This window comes from Acipenser ruthenus, chromosome 30 (genome assembly GCF_902713425.1).
Source record: "Acipenser ruthenus chromosome 30, fAciRut3.2 maternal haplotype, whole genome shotgun sequence".
Lineage (NCBI taxonomy): Eukaryota > Metazoa > Chordata > Actinopteri > Acipenseriformes > Acipenseridae > Acipenser > Acipenser ruthenus.
The window spans coordinates 1,567,804-1,591,424 of record NC_081218.1 but is presented as its reverse complement, the minus strand read 5'-3'; the positions used below and the strand labels follow the sequence as shown (position 1 = coordinate 1,591,424).

General features: G+C 38.9%; 1 protein-coding gene and 1 long non-coding RNA gene across 5 annotated transcripts in view; one reads left to right on the top strand and one right to left on the bottom strand.

The window, feature by feature from the left end:
- Positions 1–21,956, top strand: part of LOC117394900 (leucine-rich repeat and fibronectin type III domain-containing protein 1-like protein) — a 45,441-nt gene extending 23,485 nt beyond the window's left edge. For 2 of the 4 annotated variants that reach the window (XM_034911392.2, XM_033993617.3), the window contains 5 exons: positions 4,024–5,425; positions 16,014–16,657; positions 16,980–17,092; positions 17,644–17,911; positions 21,640–21,956. In XM_034911392.2, the coding sequence (XP_034767283.1) occupies positions 4,044–5,425; positions 16,014–16,657; positions 16,980–17,047 (2,094 nt within the window). In that variant the 5' untranslated portion in view covers positions 4,024–4,043 and the 3' untranslated portion in view covers positions 17,048–17,092; positions 17,644–17,911; positions 21,640–21,956. Of the gene's footprint in view, positions 1–4,023; positions 5,426–16,013; positions 16,658–16,979; positions 17,093–17,643; positions 18,610–21,639 lie in introns of all 4 variants that reach the window. The other 2 variants (XM_033993608.3, XM_059004625.1) reach the window with 2 other exon arrangements.
- LOC131702734 (uncharacterized) overlaps positions 1–23,621 on the bottom strand; it is a 224,231-nt gene that overhangs the window by 31,677 nt on the left and 168,933 nt on the right. The window lies entirely within an intron of this gene.

Sequence of the window (23,621 nt, the reverse complement as noted above, 5' to 3'; positions counted from 1 at the left end):
GTGTACTTGCACATAATTACAATGGTATTATGCAGAGTTACAATGTACTTCATGTGTACACCTTTTCTGCTACAATTATGTACTTAAATATATCGTACAAAACGATTTACACATTAAGTGACTTGCCAGATGACTATTCAGCCTCTGTTGCTTTGAAAAGCAAGAATAACACATTACCCTTGATAAATGCACCTGCTTTTGATCTCCATGCTTTTCTCACCTCCTGTTTGAGACCAGATTTTTTTTTCTAATGGGGTTTCTTGGGATTGCAGATTTGGTTGGAGCTTCACAGAAACAGCCAAGCTTAAGCCTCGCCGTATGCATCAGCAAGTCATGCCAATGCTGCAGTGCTATTAATAGGGTCATTATGGGTTATAAGGATATCATAATGCATCCCTGGAAGATTTGTATTAAACTAATGGAGCCTCTGAGAACTAAGAGTCTGGTGCTATAAGAACCTGACTCGCATTAAACAGTTGTTCTTCTGTATTAGAGGGTGCCCAACAGGTTTTAAAATGTCACTGGTAACACTGGCCACAAACTATGGAAGAATGTATTCTTAGATAATATAAACCTAGAAAAAAAGGGGAAAAGGGATTTTTTTCAGGGCTGAATTCAAAATAAATGACTTCGGAACTCAAAGGAAGTGCATACAATATAAATAAAAATTACTACACTTTGATTTGAAGGTTATGGAGATTATTAAAAAGAATAAGGGAAACAATGTAAAGCCCCCAGCCCCCCTGGGGGATCCCTACCCTTTAATTCGCAATCGATTTACAATCAACAGGGAACATGTGTTGATTTCCTCCTTATTAATGTGGGAGTTTACCTCCCTGTTCTAAGAAGACAGTGTGGAAGAGAGTGTGAAAGGAATCTGATAATTATCTGATAGTATCTGGCAATAGCACAGCTAATAATAGCGATGTGGAGTCATGTGATTAAAAAAAAGGCAAGGAGTTATAGAAAAAATTGAAGGAGAAATATGAAAAGACTTTAACCAATCAACAAAGTTACCAGAATGCATTGCGATGTGAGTTGAAAAGCCTGAACGGTCCCAAACTGTCATATGGTAACCTTAGTTGTGATAAACTGCATACTGTAGTGTTGTAGTTAACTTTAGTTCGTGTTTTACTTATAAGTTTACAGAGTGTTTGTGATTTGTTCTAAAATCCTGAAGCATGGTTACACTGTACATATTACCACTACTACTACTACGACTACTACAAATAACAGTATATGTTTTGTTTTGTATAAACTAAAGCCGTACGACTTTAGAATTAAAATACTATAAAGCATGTCCTCTGTATGACTTTAGTATCGCTTTTACTCAAAGCAAGTGCAATTGGAGTCTCAGGTCTAGTTTCTACATATTTCTTCCATGTAGTGTCTGTGTGAAGTAGCCGTTTGGGGCTGCAGTGAGATGTCCAGTAAAATCTTCAATCCTCAGTGGCTTTGATTCTCTGTCACAAAGAGAAATAATAGCCGGCGTGAGGCTGTATAGTTTTTCTGTTTTTATTGGGGAGCTCAGATAGAGCCATCACTCTCTCTTTAAGACTCTGTATGTTCTTGTCACACGACGACAGTCTAATCTGTCATTATCAGGCTGCTGGCTAGCTGGGGTCCTCAGGACGTCCACTTACAGAGATGAGACATGATTTGAGGCCCTGGTCTATTTCAGATAAATAGGGTTGAGGGTGAACTGTAAATTTCTAATTTATTGGAGGCCATGAGGGGCCAAGTGTCCTTACCTTTAAAGTTTGAAAGTGCCTTTCTATAGTAGCCGGCTCATCCCTCCAAGTTTTGTTCAGCCCTTGGATTGAACGCCACTCATCAATCTCAACCAATCACAATACAAGGAGCTTCCAGGTGTACATGATAGGCTGCATTTGATACCTGCACCAAACTCTAACCAATACCCAACGAGAGATGCTTTTACAGTGTAGCTGTGCTTTAGCATAAGACAGACAGTTTGTGAAACTGTATTAAATGTACTATGCTACTTCAACAGTTCATAGAGAACTAGTCATCACTTAGAAACACAGTATCTAACACTTCCTGTAGATCAAGTCTATGTAGTATAGAATGTGCTCTATTCAGGCAGAGAAAGCTGCACACAAAACCTGAACTAAAGAAACTAAATTAACTGCAATCCTACAGCTTTGAGACGCAGCATTCCTTAAAACTCAAGCTGTACCAAGACGCTATTATGACTCGCTAAAATGCCAGTAGTCAGGTAAAGGCAGATAGAGAACATTATAATCATTCAATGTTGGAGCAACAAACCCCGAACGATTCAGAATGTTTTCACATATTTGAAGCTACTTACTCTTAAAAGAGCTTAATACGAGTTTTTGACTTTTTATTGAATCCATGCCTTTGTTATAAAACTGGACGAGTGTTGACAAGTCTTTGTTATTAGCAGCAAAACCATGCCATTTTAAGTACATACATTATGAGGTACAGTATGTGAAATTCAGTCATCATTTCTGGAGCTTCTTTGAATCTCTCTCTCTTGCTCTGTCTTTCTCTCTGCACAATAATAGAACAACAAATTGCCTGTAATTTTCTGGACCAGTCTGCATAACAGTGCATTAAGTAATATAATTGATAATTGATAAACGTAGCCTTCAGCATACAAAAAAAAGCACCAGTCTTCAAAATCTTTCGGCTTAATGGCTCTTTGTGTGGTTGTTTTATAATGGGAGCTGCATGGGTAGAATTGATTTTGTTTGCTAATGAACAAGTCAGGCAGGGATCTGATGAAAGAAAAAAAAAGATTGTTTGCAGAGGAAGAACCTTTGAAGAAACTTTTGTTTGCTAAGCTCTGTGGATTTGGAGCATCTGGTTTTCATGTCACACCGGGAACTAGTTTAACAGCCTCCTCTACGGAAAACATCCGGAGCAGATATTCTGCTAAAAAGAGCACGACAGATGTCATAAGTCTTTCTCAAAGTCCTGTCCTTGTCGCTGGAATACAATCTGTGGACTCAGAGTACAGGAGATTTAAACATATTCAGTATTACATGCTGAAACAACTTAGGAGGACCTCTGAAATTGTTAGTTGAGTCCCTTATATATTTTTCCAATTGAATATAGTATTCAGGGTTATTTTTTTAAACATGGTGTGTGAAAAAACTAAATGTTGGTGGATGGTTCATGTTTACCTTTCCACTTGAAATGTCTGTAACATATCTCTGCAATAGCTCACTGTAACGCATGCACTGCCTGTCCACTTTAATAGGAACTGTACCTATATTGGATCACAGCCTTGACACAACATTATTATTTATTTCTTTGCAGACGCCCTTCTCCAGGGCGACTTACAATTGTTACAAGATATCACATTATTTTTACATACAATACCCCATTTATACAGTTAGGTTTTTACTGGAGCAATCTAGGTAAAGTACCTTGCTCAAGGGTACAGCAGCAGTGTCCCCACCTAGGACTGAACCCACGACCCTCCGGTCAAGAGTCCAAAGCCCTAACCACTACTCCACACAACATAAACTTCACAAGGTGCTGGAAGGTGTCTTCACCACTTGCCCTTTGTTTTGACATTGCTGACACACTCATGAGGATTAATGTCTTGCAGGTGCCTACTGACATGACTGTCCTTACTGCTGTGACATCTGCTTGATGTGCACCCACTATAATGCCACCATAGTACATTTGCATTGTAATTTTGCAGTTAGCCCATGGTTATGCAATACATTACAATAGTTCACCATAGTGTGACATGTTTTTGATATGCTTTACTATATTCTCTGTGCTTTACAATCCTTTATCATGCTTTGCAATACTATTACTGTGGTAAACTTTTATAAGGGTGTTTGCAATTGTGCTCCTCCAACAGCATATGATTAATCTAATTCGCTTCTCCAATTTAGGACAACGCAACATCCAACTATTTAACATATTTTGCTGTTTAGATCATCAACACACACCCCCTTGACTGTTATAGACAATCATTTACATAAACCACAATGTTTCTAATATTTTGTCTTTCTCAACTTTCAGTTTCACAGACTGGCTGTACCATGGAGAGACTGATCCTGTACCTGCTGATGCTCAGCATATCAGTGAGGGCGCAGGTGTGCCCCAAGCGGTGCATGTGCCAGAACCTTTCCCCCTCCCTCGCCATCCTCTGTGCCCGGACTGGGCTTCTCTTCGTGCCTACGGTCATCGACAGACGGACGGTGGAGCTGAGATTGACCGACAACTTCATAACGGTGATCCGGAGGAATGACTTTGCCAACATGACCAGCCTCCTGCACTTGACACTCTCCAGGAATACCATTAGCCTGATTACACCTTATACCTTCTCTGACCTAAAAGGGCTTCGGGCTCTCCACTTGGACAGCAACCGGATAACCGTTGTTGGAGATGACCACTTCCGAGGTCTGACCAATTTGAGGCACTTGATCCTCAGCAATAACCAGCTGCTTGACATCTCGCCCAACGCCTTTGATGATTTCCTAGGTACTTTAGAAGACCTGGACCTTTCCTACAACAATTTGGTCCACATCCCTTGGGAGACCATCGGGAGGCTTAACAATGTCAATACCCTAAACATGGATCACAATTTGATAGACTATGTGCCCGAGGGGATCTTTGCCAACTTGCACAAGCTCGCCCGGTTGGATATGACCTCCAACAAACTAAAAAAAATCCCACCAGATCCTCTCTTCCTGAGGATCCCTGTCTATGCCAAATCCAAAGGCTCTCCTTTAACATCTTTGGTTCTCAGTTTTGGTGGGAACCCGCTGCACTGTAACTGTGAGCTCCTCTGGCTCCGACGACTAACCAGGGAGGACGATTTGGAGACGTGCGCCTCCCCTCCTGATCTGATTGCTAAATACTTCTGGACCATCCCTGAAGAGGAGTTCATTTGTGACCCTCCAGTGATCACAAGAAAATCCACCAAAACCTTTGTCATGGAAGGGCAGGCTATTAGCCTGAAGTGCAAAGCCAACGGAGACCCCGATCCCTCCATCCACTGGGTGTCCCCTGAAGGTAAACTCATTTCCAATACCTCCAGGACGGTTTCCTATGATAACGGGAGTTTGGACATTAATATCGCCACCGTGAAGGACACTGGAGTTTTCACCTGCATCGCTTCCAATGCTGCTGGGGAATCGACAGCCCCTGTGGAGCTAGTTGTGAACCCCCTTCCTCATCTAGCCAACAGTACTAGCCGGGTTCGGGAGACAGAACCAGGGCCTTCGGATATTCTCACCTCCGCCAAGTCCACCTCCCCCTCCAGCAATGACACGAAGGGTCAGCAGGGACAGAAGGTAGTGCTGGTGGAACTTACCACCAACTCAGCACTCATCAAATGGCCCTCACAGCGCCAGGTCCCAGGGATAAGGATGTACCAGATTCAGTACAACAGCTCCACGGACGATGCCCTTGTCTACAGGTAAAAGCAATCAAGTTCATCAGGATATTTCGGAGGGTGTGATAATGGTCCTGGCAGGACGACACAGTAAGAAGTGTCAAACTGTTAGAGTATTCCTCAGAATCCATCATAGGAAAGACAGAACATCAACATGGTCTATTGGTATATCAAGTAAACATATATGGCTTTTTCATGTGAGATTGTGACCTGATTTAGTAGCACTTTCATCTAACCTTCATTGCAGAGCAGCCCCCTCCATAGCCCTGAACTATATAGATGTTTTCCAGCTGCAGTGCTTTGAGCAATTCATTTGTGTAACATCACAGCAGGATTTGTCGTCGCCCCCCCCCCCCCCCCTCCCCCCTGTGTGCAGACATAACAATGCAGTCATATATATATATATATATATATATATGACAGATCCTTATATCAGTGTGTTACAGCAGCAAGGTAAAATGAGTTCCCGTTCCCCAGCGCTGGCTATATCAACCTCTACATTAACGCAAGAGCCTTGTGATCAATATCATTGATGCAGTCTTGCAGTGCGCCACACTATATCATTCCAAGCTGGCGAGTCCAGCGCTTTTCACTAACTTACTCTAGGGATTCGATGAAGGCTGGTTTATCAGTCAACCCCCCCTCTCTCCCTCCACACACACTTTCACTTTCCATATTCCCTTCTGTGTCTTTGTTCAAGAACTTTTAACCGAGGATCTAAAATTATTCAGACACATCTAGGTCATTTTGTCTCAGCAACATCTTCTAGGTCAAAACATGTTGCTGGTTAAAAAGGATGTCAATCAATAGGGGAAGCAGCTGATTGGTTAATAACAGGAAAGAAGCCGTTGAAGGGGTGGGGACAATTTCACCCTCCAAGTGAAAACGACCAAGGAAGTGCAATACTATCTAAAAGGATGGCATGCAAACAGAGATGTCTCTAAATCGAGTGTAGCATCAGATATCCTGTTTTAAAATAAACAAAATATCGGTTTACTGTAACATGTGTTACTTTCAAACCTGCACATTTGAGAACTATACAGCAGAATTGCACAACAATGATTTAGGCGATTGTTACGTCAGTTACAATCCCTTTTAGCTGTTGTAAAAGAATACAGGGATTCAAAGAATCACTGTGAATTGAATAACCTGACAAGCTTTTTATGAGGCACGTTTCAGAAGTGTATTCGAAATGGACAATAGACATAGCATATTGCAACTACCACTACTATTTTTTTTACAATATAGGTAATTACCAAGTTGACCAATGCAGTAGCCTAAAAATCTCACCTTGACTGCCACATCCTGGGGCCCATGCAGTATAGCAATGAGTCTGAAGTAGATCTGGGTGGGTGTTTCTATATCAACTTGATGAGAGGGAGGGGTGGATAAGCAACCCATTACAAATTGCAGAATGCATCTCTGGTCCAGTTCTCATATCCCAATACAGTCACTCACATCAAAGCAGCACTCAGGCAGTTGGCTCCTATACTGTAGGCATACCTTTCTAACAAGCAAGAGGCATGCGGCATGCCTAAGTGGCTAAGCGAAAGAAGATGGAAAATTGGACTGGCTTGGACTGGCGCTTCCCTTTGAAGTCGGGGGAGGTATTGCAAATCAGAAGAGCTTTAGGGTGTGTAGACAACGTACATCTGGCAGTGTTTTGAACTTAGAAAGCTGTAGCCCTCAGAGGACAGTTGCCCACAGCAAACAACCTCTCAGTTCCGTGCTAAAAATAGAGAGGCCAGTATCACAGAACAAGTCTTTCTGTGTCTAACTAGGCAGGGATGCATTATGTCCTTCAGACAGCTTGGGAATTTCAAACAGACTCCTCGTTCTTAGCTCTGACGTTTTTCCTCCCGTTTCAAGGAGCTTTCATAGTTTAGACAGCAGGCAGGGATGGCATCAACCTGCTGGCCCTTTGAAACTGACAAACACATCAGAGCCAAGGCCACTGGGAGGATATCCAAGCTCAGCAGGGAAAGAATGCTTTCTGTTTATGTGCAGGGGACTGTGGAATTGTGTACCATACAGACGCTAAAGAGTTAGATTTAAGTGCCTACTGAGAGTTCAGTACAGTAAAAGTCAACTAGTCTTGTTGCGTTCTTACAGCATTCATTTTTCTTCCCAAACCTGTGAGAAGGGTACAAGGGGACACAGTTGCAGTGTTCTTAATTCATAAAGCGATCAATAATCTATTACAGCAGATTGAGTGAATGCTCCAGATATCGGACCGCACTCATGCAGAAATCAAATTTCCAATACCTCAGTCTGGTGCATATTAGCCGGATAATTTCTGTGTAAAGCCTCAATGTGCTTTACAAAAGGGGGGAGTTTAAAAGGCCAACATTTCTTGGAACTCTGCCTTGAGTTGAAGCTTAGGGAATACAAAGCCAGCTTGGCTTGGAGCTAGGTTTCAGGCAACTGCACGGCACACCAGGGGAGACTTGGGGTTTGATACAACAAAGTTGCCTCAAACTAGGTCTCCTGGAACCAGTTTTGAAGCCACTGTTCCCGAAAAAGAGGCTTTGTGTTCCCAGGGCTTTAGGTTCTGCAAGCATGACTTTCAAACAGAGATTTCTTTCACCTAATGTAGTACCAGATATCATGTTTTAAAATAACATTTTCTTACTGTAAATGTGACTTGCCAATCCAGTGAGCCACCAAAGCCATGCTCCTGTTATTCAGAAACAGTGTGAATATATTGGCTCATTTTAGTGGGAACTGTGGCTTCTTTTAACAGACGCCAGATGAAGATTGCAAAGACCGGTCAGTGGCATTCGTGATCTTTGCCAGAACACTCAGCTTTCAATCCACTCTCAAAGAGGTTGCTGTAGCAGCTAAATTATCACTCTTGTTTCACAATTAAGCAAATGATCAATATGCCTGTAGCTTTGTCATTACTTGAATCTCTGAAGAAGCAGCCTTGCATGTTTAGATCTTAACATGTAGTGGAGGGGTTTTTAGATTGCCCAAATCTCCTTACAAATCTAAAGGATGCAATATTTGAACCATCTGTGTTATATAGCAAACACTAATGTCACAACTCTCTGTCACTATATTCTTAAGCACCCTGCATCCGTTTGGTTATAAGAGATTGCTCCTTGCCCAGTTCTATACAAGATGCATCTCCCTACTACAAGGCGGTTTCTTTCAAGGTACAAACTAACCAGGGCACCCATGTGCATTAATGTATACATAAACAAACAAACAAAAATAATAATTCACTATAACTATATTATTTGATCAGTACAGATGTATCAATAGATATGTACAGCGAGACATTCTCTCAGACAGCAGGTGATCACAAATTGAAGCAATGAAGAGGCTGAAAGGAAATGAAATGGTAGAGAGACAATAGCCCTGTAGTAATAATGTTCCCCCAATAACTGGACCTTTGACCAGATATCTGCAGAACTGTGAATCACTGTCTTTCTGTTTGCCAGGTCTGCATCCCTTTCGGTATCCACAAAGACCTTTTATTGATCAACTTTTACAATGTTTATTGAGTTCTGTAGGCTGTTTGCTGCTTTTGCTATTGGAAATACCGTAGATAAAGTGAGGCACCATTAAAAAAAAAAAAAAAAACATTTGATCATATGATAGGCAAGGGGTGGCAAGAGTCAGTCCTGTCTTCTGTAGGTCTTAAAGTCTAATAAGATCCCCAGCATACTGCAATTTAAAATATTAAGCGTAGATTATACAAACGTATACATAATTGAAAATACTAACAACATTGTAGTTATTTTGTAAATGCAAATGTTATTAAATGCTTCTATAACATACTTTTGGGCAACAATACCCTCCTAGCTTACTTTTTTTTTTTTTTTTAGCAGAATTGCAGCTTTTTTTGCCTCATTTCACACCCAGGTACTGAATGTTTAATTTGACCACTCCAGAACATAGATCTGAAAAACTCAGCAGGAACACTGGCCATATCTCATACTGCTGTGATAGCATTTCAATCGGATCAATATCATGAAAGCACCACCTGGGGTAGAATGGGCTATTTCATTAGGAGCTGATACTGCTGACGACTAAAAGCCTGACTGCTTGGGTGATTCTAGAATAGGACAACTTGATCGCTTGTGGCATATGTTCACAACGCTAGAACTCAAACTAATTTGACGCGCAAGAGAAAATTACTTTTACTTCGTAAACCGGTGCTGTAATATCAGTAGACTCCCCAACTTGCCAAACAATCTGATTTGTGTACGTTTAGTTGCATACTAAAAGGGCAAACTCATCTTTAAAATGACAAAAATGCACACTTTGGTTGCCTTTAGGTTTTTTTTTTTTTAAAGTTTCTCTAACCTGTCATTTCTATCTTTCTCCTGTATCACTGTTTTTCTGGCATCCTCGTCCGCTAAGTAAAAACAGAAACAAACATTTATTATTAAACTTTAAATAAGCACTTCAAATTATTACCCTTTCAGAAGTTTATAGTAAAAGCATAATGTAATGAAGCACAGTGAAAGCGTGGTAAGCATTGTAAAGCACAGAGGGATTTGGTAAATCAAATTTGAAAACAAGGAAAACAATGGTACACCATGCATTCCGCCTCCCTTTCCTTGTGTAAAAATCCAGGAACACTATACATAAAGACCTGTAATTACTGTGTATTTACGTAGTAGTTTAATAGTCAATGCATGTACACTTCAGTAACTAGTGTACACTCCATAATTGGACGGGACAGTCTCTAAATGTAAAGGTCAAGTCCTGGTCCTGGGCTAAATGACTTACTCCACAAAAGAAAAAAGTAAGCACCTGTGCAAATTCAGAGAGGCATGAATTAGGATTAGGAAAACTGAAAATTATTCAACAAGAGGTTTTTCGACATTTTGTAGAAAATATTTTAGAATTGGACACTGCGGTGAAAACAATATTAAAAAGCATTCAAAGTTGATGAGTTTATATTTCATTTTGAAATACTGTTATTAAATATACCGTATAAAATATGTAAATATTCAATACTCCCCCCCCCCTCTAGTGTACTTAATTACAATGTTATTAAGCAGAACTACAATGTACTTAATGTGTATTACTCTGTAATCAACCATCTCAGCTGAAACATAATTACCAACCCCTACAACTCTGTGCTCTGTGAAAGGAGGAGGCGGTTAAACAACAACTTTAAAATGCCGTTTGAAGCTTAGTAGACTTTAAGTCAGTTTAAGGTATCAGAGTCGGTACTTGAACCTACTATTCAAACGCGTCTTGCCCAGGAGCCTGATCAGTTAAAGGCATGTCTAATATAGAAGGACTTCAGATCTACGAGCGTGTGGGACGCACAGCAGGTAGTGCGATTGAAGATCACAAGCTTGGATGCTGCTGGAGGGAATTTAAAAGTGCATTGAAACTATGGCATGGAGAGTGAGAGGAAACAGCATGGTTATTTGAAAAGTATCATTGTGTGTAGAGTATAGATGGTGCAGAGCCTAAAGGAGCAGTGTGGATAGCCTTGCTCTGTTACAGAGCTCTGCAGATAGGCCTCTGCAGGTGGTAGTATAATTGAAAAGACAGTGGAGGGACTGTTTCAAGGTAACACTTTTGAAATAACTGTTCTGTGAGATTGGGTGCCAGAATGATCATTAGTATTCCCATTTACGACAACATGGCATGAACCAGGGCTGTCCAACGCACAGCTCTTCAGCCAAATGCTTCATTAAGACTCATATGGTCTATGGAAAAATGGTTTTTAATAGGGTTGAAAAAATTGCCTCTTGATGTTCCCCATCTCCCCACAATCAGCATTGAGGAGTCTTTTCAGAAGCACTATTGTAAGTGCAGGAAACCATAGAGAACGATGCAGAAAACACATAAGTAGATATTAAACATGTACGCGATTACATATAAGTATATATATATACACATATATATATATATGAACGGATTTATTGATATTTTCGTTCCATGCATTTTCTTTCATTTCACTATTAGATTGCCAAGCTATGCACATACAATATCGTGTTCTCCTTTCTATCCCGGATCATATCGTTTTTATAAGTGCTATGATTGCTGCTGAATGTTTCCCCCCCTGGGAAATTCAGTGCTTTCTTTTCATACAGATTTAATGCTGTGACTGAAATATATCGTGTCAGTGAATCTTTCCAACACTAAATCCCAACTCTCAAGAGTGAAAAAAGCTTTGCAGAAAACAGGCAGTCATCAAGATTTCCAAAAAGACAGTAAAAGAAGGAAGGCACAATACGCACAGGGGATTCTGTTATATTTAATATGACACTAAATCAAGTAAAAAAAAAAACAAAACAAATTGGATTCAGAATAGAAAGAGAATAAAAGCATTCCCTACATATTGCAAGATCGATCTACCTCATCCAATAGTATCAATCCCATTCAGCCCCAGTTTCGCTATATAACTTATAGCTTAAAACTGTGGGGTAAATTAAATAAACGAAAACGCTGCGCCAGTATTTTTTCAATAACTATAGCCTACGCGTGATAGCATATAGAAAACACGATTAAATAGAATAACAATAACTTCTATAGACAGCCTGGTCTCTTTGTGCTTTTGTTTAGACTAGACTGCAGTAGAAGCAATAGGGATGTTTGCAGATGTCGTGTTGATGAGAAATGAGGCACAATGGCACTGACAGCATTTGGGTGAGGTGTTGGCAGAAATCACGACACTCTGCCAGAGAGAGCCCCTCAATCCTAAACTGAATAAAACCTGCCTGTCTGCTAGTCAGTACCAGACTTTCTCAAGCAGAGACTGAAAATTGAAGGGCATCCTGAGAAAACCTTCATATAACTCAATTTCCGATCCCAGTCTGAGGTAGTGGAGAAAAGTGGCCTAAAGTTTTGCCTCACCTAGAATTTTAGAAATGAGACATAATGAAACTATATGAACATAATTTAGATCTTTTATTAAATATCATGTAATCAAAGAAACTACAAAATGATATTGCAAAAGTCTACCGGCAGCCAGTATTTCATGTTAGATTTCGAAATGTCACATTTTTTCATTTGTTGTCAATTTGTCGTTAAGTATATGGAAAACTACAAAGCGGTATGTAATTCAATGTGTTAACGTAACATTATTCAGCAGGTTTCAGTCGACTTTATGAAGCAAAATTAGTTCATTCCATGGGTTAATGCTAAACTTATGGAAATAGCTTTATTCTCAACAATGGAGTTTATTCAGCTCGGCAAAAATAATTCAGGACTGAAAGGGTTAAATAGTAAAAGCAATAAAACACTTTAATTTACCCTTTAAGGCCAACTTAACAGTACAGGAATGGTTCAGCTCATGTTTCAGTTATGATGACACAGTGGCTGTATCTCCAGGTATCCCCTGGTTATTTGAAATGCAAATTCCCCCTTTTCCCAGGTGCTTGCTGTACCATCATTTTGTGCTTGATCAATATCAATAATGCAGAGTGTCTTCGCTCACCGCAGTACATCACAGAGGAGTGTAGTATTGCTTCCAGTTTGCTGGCTGATTAGCCTCAGAGCTGTGTTTTTCAAGGCTGTGAGGGGAATACGTAATACCGTTCCAGTGACAAAGTACAGCCTTTATGGGTCTGTGTGTCACTAGCTTTTAGAACACACACGTTTCATTATTCGTGTGAAGCAACAGCGGTTGTCCTATAAAGTATTTGTGTTTTGTTTAAAAATAGTCCTTGGGGCATAACCATTAGCTTCAGAATTTCATATTTTGATCAGTGTCGCCTTGTACTGATGTTTTCAATCACTATGAGTGGTTATTAGTGTATACTTAAATATCAGGCTCCGTTCAATTAATTTAAAAACCACCATCCTTTAAATCACGGTTGTCCAAGGTATGGCTCGTAAGTCATATACATGTATATTATTATTATTTGTTTATTTAGCAGACACCTTTATCCAAGGCGACTTACAGAGACTAGGGTGTGTGAACTATGCATCAGCTGCAGAGTCATTTACAATTACGTCTCACCCGAAAGACGGAGCACAAGGAGGTTAAGTGACTTGCTCAGGGTCACACAGTGAGTCAGTGGCTGAGATGGGATTTGAACCGGGACCTCCTGGTTACAAGCCCGTTTCTTTAACCACTGGACCACACAGACTCGTATAAATCACTGAGCTCCAGAATATAGCTTTTTTGAAGTACCCCATTTAAGGTTTTTAATGAGGTTGTAACTTATTTGTAAATACATTGCACATGTTGTTATTATAATAATAATAATAATAATAATAATAATAATAATAATAATAATAATAATAATTTGTTAAAGCATCTTTCATGACAAGTCATCACCAAGCTCTGTACATAACAACACAAAATAAAAATAAACAAGAAGAAAAATATCAAAACATTAAATCTAAAAATAAGCCAAATAAGTTGTAAGATGAGATTTAAAAACACAGAAGGATTTAGAGTCTCTAATTTCTTTGGGAAGGGCATTCCACAACCTAGGGGCATAGGAACAGAAGGGCTGATCTTTGTAATCTGGACATGGGGACACATAAGAGTCCAACATCGGTGGACCGCAAATTGCGTCTAGGGGTCAGTTATGTAAGGGGGTGACACACCCTTCAAAGCCTTAAAAGTCAATAGCAAGGTTTCAAAACCAATGCTTATGAATGAATCAATGCTTATGAATGAAACTTAACAGGAAGCCAATGTAAGGATTCCAGAACAGGGGTAATATGATCACCAGATCAAGACTGAGTCAAAACCCTGGCTGCTGAGTTTTGAACATACTGCAATTTGTTTAGGGCATTCTTGGAAACCCCAGCAAGCAGGGCCAAGGACCAGTTTCTCCGCAGCAGGCAGAGAGAGAACAGGGCGTAGATGGGCGATATTCCTAAAATGAAAAACAGGACATCTATAATATTATATTTTGACACAACACAGAAATGCAGAATGTAGACTCTAGGTATTTAAAATTACATTGAAAAATGCCAATAAAGACAGGAGATACAGAACGTGCGAGAACAAGCAACTGACATCAGAGCATAACTCCAAACCATGTGCAGTTTAGCTGCGCTCTGACAAAATGCACGCTAGTCTTTAAAGCTTAATCTTTAAATCCACAGTGCTCACTGCTGCCTTCTTGCCACCTGGTGGCAGAACTAATAAAATGAAGCTGATTCAATGCTGGTCAGAAAAAAACAAACAGTCTTCCAAGGCGGCGACATTTTGGCGTTATTGCACTACAACGGTATCAGGACAGGTGACTAGCTGGCTTCAGGTACCACTATATGTACATTGACAGTTTTGTATTACATTGAGAATCAAGTGTTCACAAACCACTTGTTCTGAAATACGCCTAAACAAACTGTATACAAAATGTAAAAAAAAGGTCTTACTTATACAGCAGCTGAGTTTGAGACTGACAAATGACAAGCAGTAACATGTTTTAAATTTGAGTTATGTATAAAATAACACTAATATTCTTGGCTTAGTTGCTTTTTAACTGTTGCCGTGGTAAATTACTAAGCAGTTCTGCAGTTCTGTGTTCATTACGCTTGCGGAGCATTTGCAAAGTGAGCAAAGTTCATCTCTGTTATTCATTTTAGCAAAATTAATATACCCAGGTTTCTTCAAGGTATGAAGACCAACCATCCTTAATGGAAATATGATTTGAGTTTAATTGAATCCACATTTTTTTCATTCACCCAAATTAAGGGCAATGATTACATTTGCATATTTAAAAAGGGCTGTTCATTTTCATTAGTTTACATTAAAATGCAAATGCCTTCCCAGGTAGTACAGCACAGCCATTAATACATGAGACAATAACATATAATGCTGCGGCTTGAAAAAAAACATTAAGATACTGTAATGAGCACATTATACCATGTGCTACACACATGCATGTGTTATGCAAAAGCTCTGACATGTATAATGCGTATTAAATAAAACTGATGAAGGCTCAGCCCATATTTGTCTTTATAATTCTGACACAGTGTGAATTTATGATTGACTGTTTGATTATAAATGAAGTAGGACAGCACAGCATGTGTCCAACTTGGAATGTCTACACTTCTTTAAAAGCTTGAGTCTTATAATTCATCTCTAGGACGTTACAATAAAATAAAGAATAGGTTATTATAAAACTGCTTATCATGTATGGGTTAATACATGCATGGTGAAATCTGTCTCCTCATTATCTATCAGTGATATAGAGCAGTGTGACATTATCATCCAGTAGTGTTTTAACATCAGCAGTTTGCACCACAGGATTCCAATCTGGGTTGTTAAAATAGCGAGTCAGCAACACATTACTTGTGATCTAAAACAAAAAAAAAGAGCAAAAAAACTTACAGTAAGGTAGTACTTTTTAAAACAAAATGTAATATCGACAAGTAATCAGATTACTTTTCAGGGCCAAAAGTACTTTTCGTAACTTGGAAATCATGTAGCATCGGCAGTTAGATTTTTCTTTTAAAAGGGGAAGTTAATTAAAAGATTGAACAATTATGAATTCTTTATACATTTGAAGCACACTTTAAAAGTGCACAATTTTGAATACAATGTCTATGTATTTTTTTCTTTTTCTTCTTCAGTGATATAAAAAGTGATACTTCTATAAGAAAATCAGAAAATATTAATATTCATATCCCTGATCCCAATTTCTCACAATTCCCATTGGTTTTGTTCCAGAATGATCCCTTCTACGAGCAAAGATTTCCTAGTGAAGGACCTTGTCTCGGGACGCGAGTACGAATTGTGTGTGTTGGCAGTCTACGAGGACGGGATAACGACACTGACTGCCACGCGAGTCGTGGGCTGCCTGCAGTTCACAACTGAACAGGAGTACAGCCATTGCCAGTCCATGCACACTCAGTTTCTTGGTGGGACCATGATCATCATCATTGGAGGCATCATTGTGGCTTCCGTCTTGGTCTTCATCATCATCCTGATGATCCGATACAAGGTGTACAACAACCCTGGGGAACCCAAGAAATCTGGAGTCAGTAATGTCTGCTCCCAGACCAATGGAGCCCAAGCGGGGCAAGTCACCAGGTCTATCTCCAAAGGGACAGAGAGCCAGGAAGAGCAAGTCCAGACTCCCTCTGGAAGCGTCGGTGGGGGAGTTGGAGGATGTGCCAGTGGTTCCATGGTGTGGGACTCAAATACCGTGGCCCTGGTAGTGGAATGCGAAAAGGTCACCCAAATCTCAGAAATGACCGCTGAGGACATAATAGTGCCCGAGCAGAGGCGAAAATCGAGGACCAGTGCAGAGCTGGTTCGCCAGACCTCTTTGTCTTCAAAGGAATTGAGGGGTACCAGCGAAGGATCAGGAGGTACGTTTTACTAAAATTTGGGTGTATTACAGGATGGTGATTTAAAAATGAGATGTACACATCACCTGTTCTTACTAAAGCAACACAGCTAGAAGGAACCGTACACTTTAATGAAATGATAATTTGCTAATGCAGGCTGTGTAAATATTCCCTTGGAACCCAGGCATTGCTACTGAGTTATTCCATACATATTGTGGGAATATATAAATGTTAGTTCCATATTAGAAGATAAGCTATTGGATCTTGTAGAAAACCATTTTTAGCATGCAAACCTAGGCATGACTATTGTATTTGTATTTCATGGACTTTTGGTCTCACACAGATCCCCAGATGCCTCAGGTCGGGGAAGAAAAGAAAAGTCCCATCGACTGGAGTGATTTTAAAATTTGATGACTTTTTCTGCAACACCAGGGAAACAGCCATCAAATCTAAAGAGTAACGTGCAATTTTTTGAATCTTTGTTTAGTCATTTGAGAGAAAGAGCTTCTGTTATGAATGCAGAACTTGTGAAACTCACCAGATAAATGGCTATAAAAACTCAATGGTTTAACTGATCCACAGCAAATAGGGCTATTGAGCAGGACAGCAACACACACCCACAAAAAGGTTTTGTTACTGAGGCTATGCTCATAAACATTAGTTTGTAACGGCATCGGGGGGGGGGGGGGGGTGTTCTTTGGTTAACAGAATGGCACTATCCTTTGTATTCCATCACAAGTTATTTAAAGAAAAAATGCACAAGTCAGCAGTTAAGTTAGCTAAAAGTTTGTTAGAAATTTGGTTTGGCTGCACAAACCAGTGGTGGCCAACCCTGGTCCTGGAAAGCCACAATCCTGCAGGTATCTTTAAATCCTTAATGGCTAAAGACCTGGAGAAAATGTTAGTCTGGCCAGTGGTTCAATTAAGTAATTGTGAACTCAGGTGGAATGAAAACCAAAAGACCTTCTTTGATCTTCTAATGTGGCTTATTTTTCTTTGTTTCCCAGAACATTCCAAGTCGTGTTGTGCTACTGGAACCGGCAAGCTGAGTCGTAGGGAACGTTTTTATTCCTCCAGCTGGACTTTCCCTCCCTTTTCCCATTTCCAAGAGTTTTCCCACCCTTGATTGAGAACTTCTTACACAACTGCTTTCGCACTGAACACACCTATCCTTTTTTCATCACTGACTTTTAAAAAACAACAGGCTTTTATATAATCACTATACACGGATCAGTCTGCTTCCACACTGCAGAAGGGAAGAAGTTACTGCAGCCGGTGAGTTCACCAGGTTCTTAAAGAACATGGAACTAGCCAGCTATCCACACCAACATCCACTGCACTTTGTACTGATTTGCAAGGGACACTCCAGCTCATGTGGACCACATTCTCTGGAGGTCTTTCCTCCATTTGAGGTTGATGAAACCAGTCGAGTAACTTAGGTTTCAAAAGTAGGTGGGAGGGAGGGGCAGTTTCTGTAGCTGGGGCATGTAGCAATACAATTAAAAAGAAAAGTTATTTTAATTCAGATTGGCGCCTCTTTGTGGTCGTAACCTACCTCTTCATATATAACACTAACCACACATGTTTCTGATACAATTGTGTACTTGAGTATATTGTTAAAAAATACACATTAAGTACATTGTAACTATGCATAATAACATTGTAATTATGTGTAAGCACACATGTATTTACTATGTAACTGCTGTATAAATACACAGCAATTAGAGACACAATGTAAAGTATTACCCTTTTTGTAACAGGTGGCATATTGTGGTATGCAAGTTTGGCTACATAACAAGAGGGTTGTCATTGGAGGAAATCTGTTCTATTACAAGCATAAGAAAAGTTTGGGAATGAAAAAAGGCCATTCAGCCCATCCCATTCTCCCCTACTGGGGGGATCGAATGTAAAAGCACAGAATCCAGTCTTTTTTTAAAATGTTCCCAGGCTGTTAGATCCTACTACTTCACCTGGTGAGTTATTCCATGCATGTATAAAAGTGCTTCCTACCATCTGCTCTAAACTTACTTTTATTTGAGTCTAATTTTAAAACAGAGGGCAAAGGAAGGAGAGTGGCCTGCATATCTTGTATATCCGAGTTGCATATTTAGTTCCCTGCTTGTACCCTGAGACAGGGTGTGTTAGTGGAGAAGAATTACAGTGTGCAAGCTCATATTATCAGGACAGTAATGCATGGGTACAGTTTGTAGAACAAGGTAATTGCAAGGTGATTACACAAGAGCAGGAATGATGTTTCAGCTGATAGCCTGGCTATTCAATATCATTGTTCATGATATCTGCTTTATGAGAGCCATAGGTCTATTAATAATGTATAATCACTGTACCGCTAAAGCTTGTTTTGAGCATATTTCATACCGCAGGACTGTCTGAGCGCACTTCTGTTCAAAGCCTTCAGAACTCAAAATTAAGGTCATGGTCTGCTTTCCCTTATGGAACAAACATTTTTAATATATGGCAGAAAAATATTATCATTATATTTTTCATATATAGAAATGGGCCCCTTTTTCTACATATTTAAAATATATGGGATATATTTAAAATATATTTTAGTCTGTAATCCATATATTTATTTTATATGGGTTACAGACGAATGAAAATATGTGGTGCACCATATATTTTCAACATATAAAATAAATATATGGATTACAGACTAAAATATATTTTAAATATATATAAAAGGGGCCAATTTCTATATATGAAAAATACAAGGATCATACTTTTCTACCACATATTAAAAATATATGTTTTTTCCATGGGAGTTGAAAATTCACCAATCAGCATTGGTTTAACACTTCAAATTATATGGTACTATAGAGCAGAAAAAAGTCATATTTGCTCATGGTTTGAGTGGAATAAGAGGCACCTTGAAGCTAACTTAGATAGAGAAAACATACAGGGGGAATCTTATGATTCAATATTCAGTCATTATAATGTGTATCTATATCTGTCTTTACCTGGCTTTCAGTTGGTCCGAGGCTTTCTAATTGTCCAGCACTGAACAGATGTCCTCGTTCTATTCAAATCATGAGACAATGTGACCTTTCAACTCTGCTGGCCAGTTCTATTCTACATAGAGGGTGAGTAGGTAGGGACAGTCAAGTTGAAGGTCATTTTGTCTCATAATTTGAACGGAATAAGCAAGTTAGCTCACATGTGTGTCTATATATATATATATATAGTATTAAGGTACGTGAGTGCCGCTCTTTTTTGCAATTGGGAATTCACAAGGGAAAAGCTAGCAGTCAGAAGCCCAGGTGCCAAGACAAAGTTCAAGAAGTGCTAATTAAAGTATTGCATTGATGGTTTGGTGAGAAACTTACTAATTAGGATCTCTGAACCTTGCTCAGCTCCACATATAACTAAGGATTTAAAACCTGCCTTCTTACCTAAGGGATAGCCAGGTTTTCCATCAGATTCATAAGTGATTTCCTGAGTTGCAGGTTAGCCTCACTCACATACTCTAGGTCTGCAATCAGACCACGGAAGTGAGTCTGACCTGCAAAGCAGGAAGTGATTGGAAGCAACAGTTTGAAGGATCTAAACACTAAATTAGTTTAAGACTCCCATTGTGTATTCTCAAACTAGAATGGCTCAAATTGCTATGCATCTGCAGCAGTAATTATACCCTTTAAAGGTGTGAATGTGTGTTGTTTTGTAACCATTAGATGTTGTATGCTAATTTCAGCAGCCTGAATGCATTTTCTTAAATGGGGACCCATAACAGGCATATTACAGTATACTGAAAAAGCAAACAGGATCTTCCTTTTGTCTTCATTTTCCATTTGTTTCCCTGAGCTAAAACAGAGCTTATAAATAGTATTCATACATACCATACCCCCCGCTGCTGCTGCAGGCAGTATTTGAAAGATGATCATTTAGTTCACAGCTCTGAAGACAATGCAGTTTTGAAGGCTTGGTCTGAGATTTTTGTCTATTCCCTGTATACAAGTTTGCTTGTGAAATACAAAAGACTGATTCCGAATGTGTTCAGATTGGTGATTTGCTGCATCATCTGTAACATACAATATCCTTGTCCATTCTTTTGTTTACTGTTTTTAATACTTATATTTTTGTCAAAAATCAGTAATGACCTTTTAAATTACCGGATTCTGCCAAGTCAACGCCCCAAGTTGAATGATCACCCCCCAAAAAACCAACAACTTTTAGCTGAAAGTAAAACGTTCACCACTAATTTCCGGTTTTTAATAACCCTGCACAAATGTCTGAGCTAGAAATAGTTGCTCTGCGCATTAATGATTCAGACAATTGCTAGCATCATCAATGTTGAAGGTTCAGATGATGAAGACGTGTAGTTCGGATCAGATGATCCTGTTGTTACACTACAATCCATATTTTTGATTTTTGTTTTGTAGACATTGTAACGCAGGCAGTTTTTTTTGGTATTGAACATTTTAATGCTATAGTGTTACTTTGGATGTTATGTTATTTTATTATTTAGTGTTGTGTTTTCACAATGGACACCAATTTCTTACTTACAGAGATTATGTAAAGCTGTTTATTTTAGTGGACTGAAAATTTCACGTCTTTGTATATTTGTATATACTTTTATTCTAGCGTTTTTCACCTACAGATGTGTTTTTTCATGATGTGCTTTTGCACTGCACACTGTAGCCTTAAAGTTTAATGTTTGTTTAGTGAAAATATTTGAAATGACAAAATAGTGGACATACTGCAGCAACTTTGAATTTCACCACTCATTAAATATTTGAACTGCACGTCTTGATTCTTTAGCGTGACTGTGTGATGTGCTCTACCTTTGAATTTTAAGCATGCCTCATTGTAAACGTAATCCTAATGTTAATAATGTCTAATTTCGCCCCCACCTGGGCATTGACTCGGCAGAATCCGATAATTAGCTCTACACACATAACCATGCATAATAACGGGTACAGATTTAGCAATTTTGGGATAATTATGTTTTAAAAGATAGTAACTTTGAAATGTTCTTATTTTGGTTTCAGGTATGCTTCTTGTATCATGAAAACAGAAAACGTGGGTGCCAAACCTCTTCAAACAGAAAGCAAAAGATGGACATTATTGTCACTGTATCACTCTGCTATTTTGACCCATGAAGAACTGATTAAAAGTGTGGAATTCTTCCCACTGCACACAGACTAGCGAGCTCAGTAACAGTCCAATTTCATCTTAAGTTTCCCCAAGTCATGAGTTTTTGTATCTGTACATAGCTGTGTTTCAAAATCTTATAGTTTTGTACATGTAATTTTTCTATGGTGTGTGATATTTTTTTTTATATATAATAAAAAAGTGGTCTAATACATTCTCACTGTCTCTTCTCTAAAGTAACAATGCACTTCTGTGTTTTGTCTGTGCTAGATTAGCTCTGAGGTGAATAAAGACATTCTTAACTTAAGCGCAGGCAGGGGGGGTGCTCAGGTCAGGATTGAGGTGAGCTTGATCGCATCAGAGCTGTTAGGAAACCAAACTGTAACCAGAGACATGTTTGCAAACACCAACATTTAAATAAAAAAAATTAAAAAATGGCCAAATTAGTATATCAGATTAGTTTACTTGTCTGCTGCTGTGGGTGAGGCTTCGTCTTTCATTGCAATATTGCAATAATTAATCATTTACAACATTTGGTAACAGGAAAACAATTGATAGCTGTTTGAAACCAAATTCCCTTCCATCAGCTCACACTAGAGACAACCCGCTTTTGCGATTAGCGGGTTGTCAAAGTTTTGATTTGGTCTGGGCCCTAATTACAATTGCCCACGATGAAAACAATGCTTTGGAATGGCTCAGTTGGTATCAATGTCAGACAGGCCCTACATACAACACAATACGATTATTAGTAATCTATGCACAATAATTGTTGGTCTGTGGGAAATAATACAAATCAAACCAAAAACACACCCAATGAATTAGGCTAAAAGAACTGCTGGAGCCAGTGAAATGTGCCCTGTAACCTTCTGTATGCATCTGATGCGACTGAACATGCAATTGATTAGTTGTCGCTTGTGATGTATAGTTAGCAAATTAATTCCATTTGTAACTGTACCTTCCGAAAATAGTGCTTTTCTGGGTAAGATCGGAATCTTTCTTCTTCAATCAATTACTAGGGCAGCAGTGTGGAGGTTAGGGCTCTGGACTCTTGACCGGAGGGTCATGGGATTCAATCCCAGGTTGGGGACACTGCTGCTGTACCCTTGAACAAGATACTTTACCTAGATTGCTCCAGTAAAAAACCCAACTGTATAAATGGGTAATTGTATGTAAAAATAATGTGATATCTTGTAACAATTGTAAGTCACCCTGGATAAGGGCGTCTGCTAAGAAATAAATAATAATAATAATAATAATAATAATAATAATAATAATAATAATAATAATAATAATAATAATAATAAAGCCGCCCCTCTCCCCCATCTTGAAATAACAACTGCAAAAGGTTTAATATGTCAAAAGTTCAATTTATTGATTCCCAGTTTGCTGTTTGTGCATGCAAAGTACAATGCCATTGTGTTACTATGCAGCAAAAGCAGTCATTCTTCAAAGATATATATCAAACAATGATGTGTTAATGTATTCTTTGTTAACAGGTTTTTTTTATGCCTTTTTCTGGAAAATTTCAAAGATGGATCTGTCACTGTGGCAACTGCAGTGTAACAGACCTTCAATATTCAGAGTCAATCCAGTGAACACATCTGTCGTAATTTACTGAATTGTTTGGGTTATACATTAAAGCAAGCTCTATCATTTTTATTAAGTGTTTGAAAGAATTACACAATACCCAGTAACTTTGAACATTTACTGACTTCCTGGTTTTGTTGCAAATATATTGTTAATCCTTTCAGACCTGAATTATTTTTGTCGAGCTGAAGAATATAACTCCTTTATAGAGTACACAGCAGTGTGCAAATGTATTAGAACACCTCAAGATTGGTCATTTATATGCTTTATATACAAACCTGCATGAAAACCT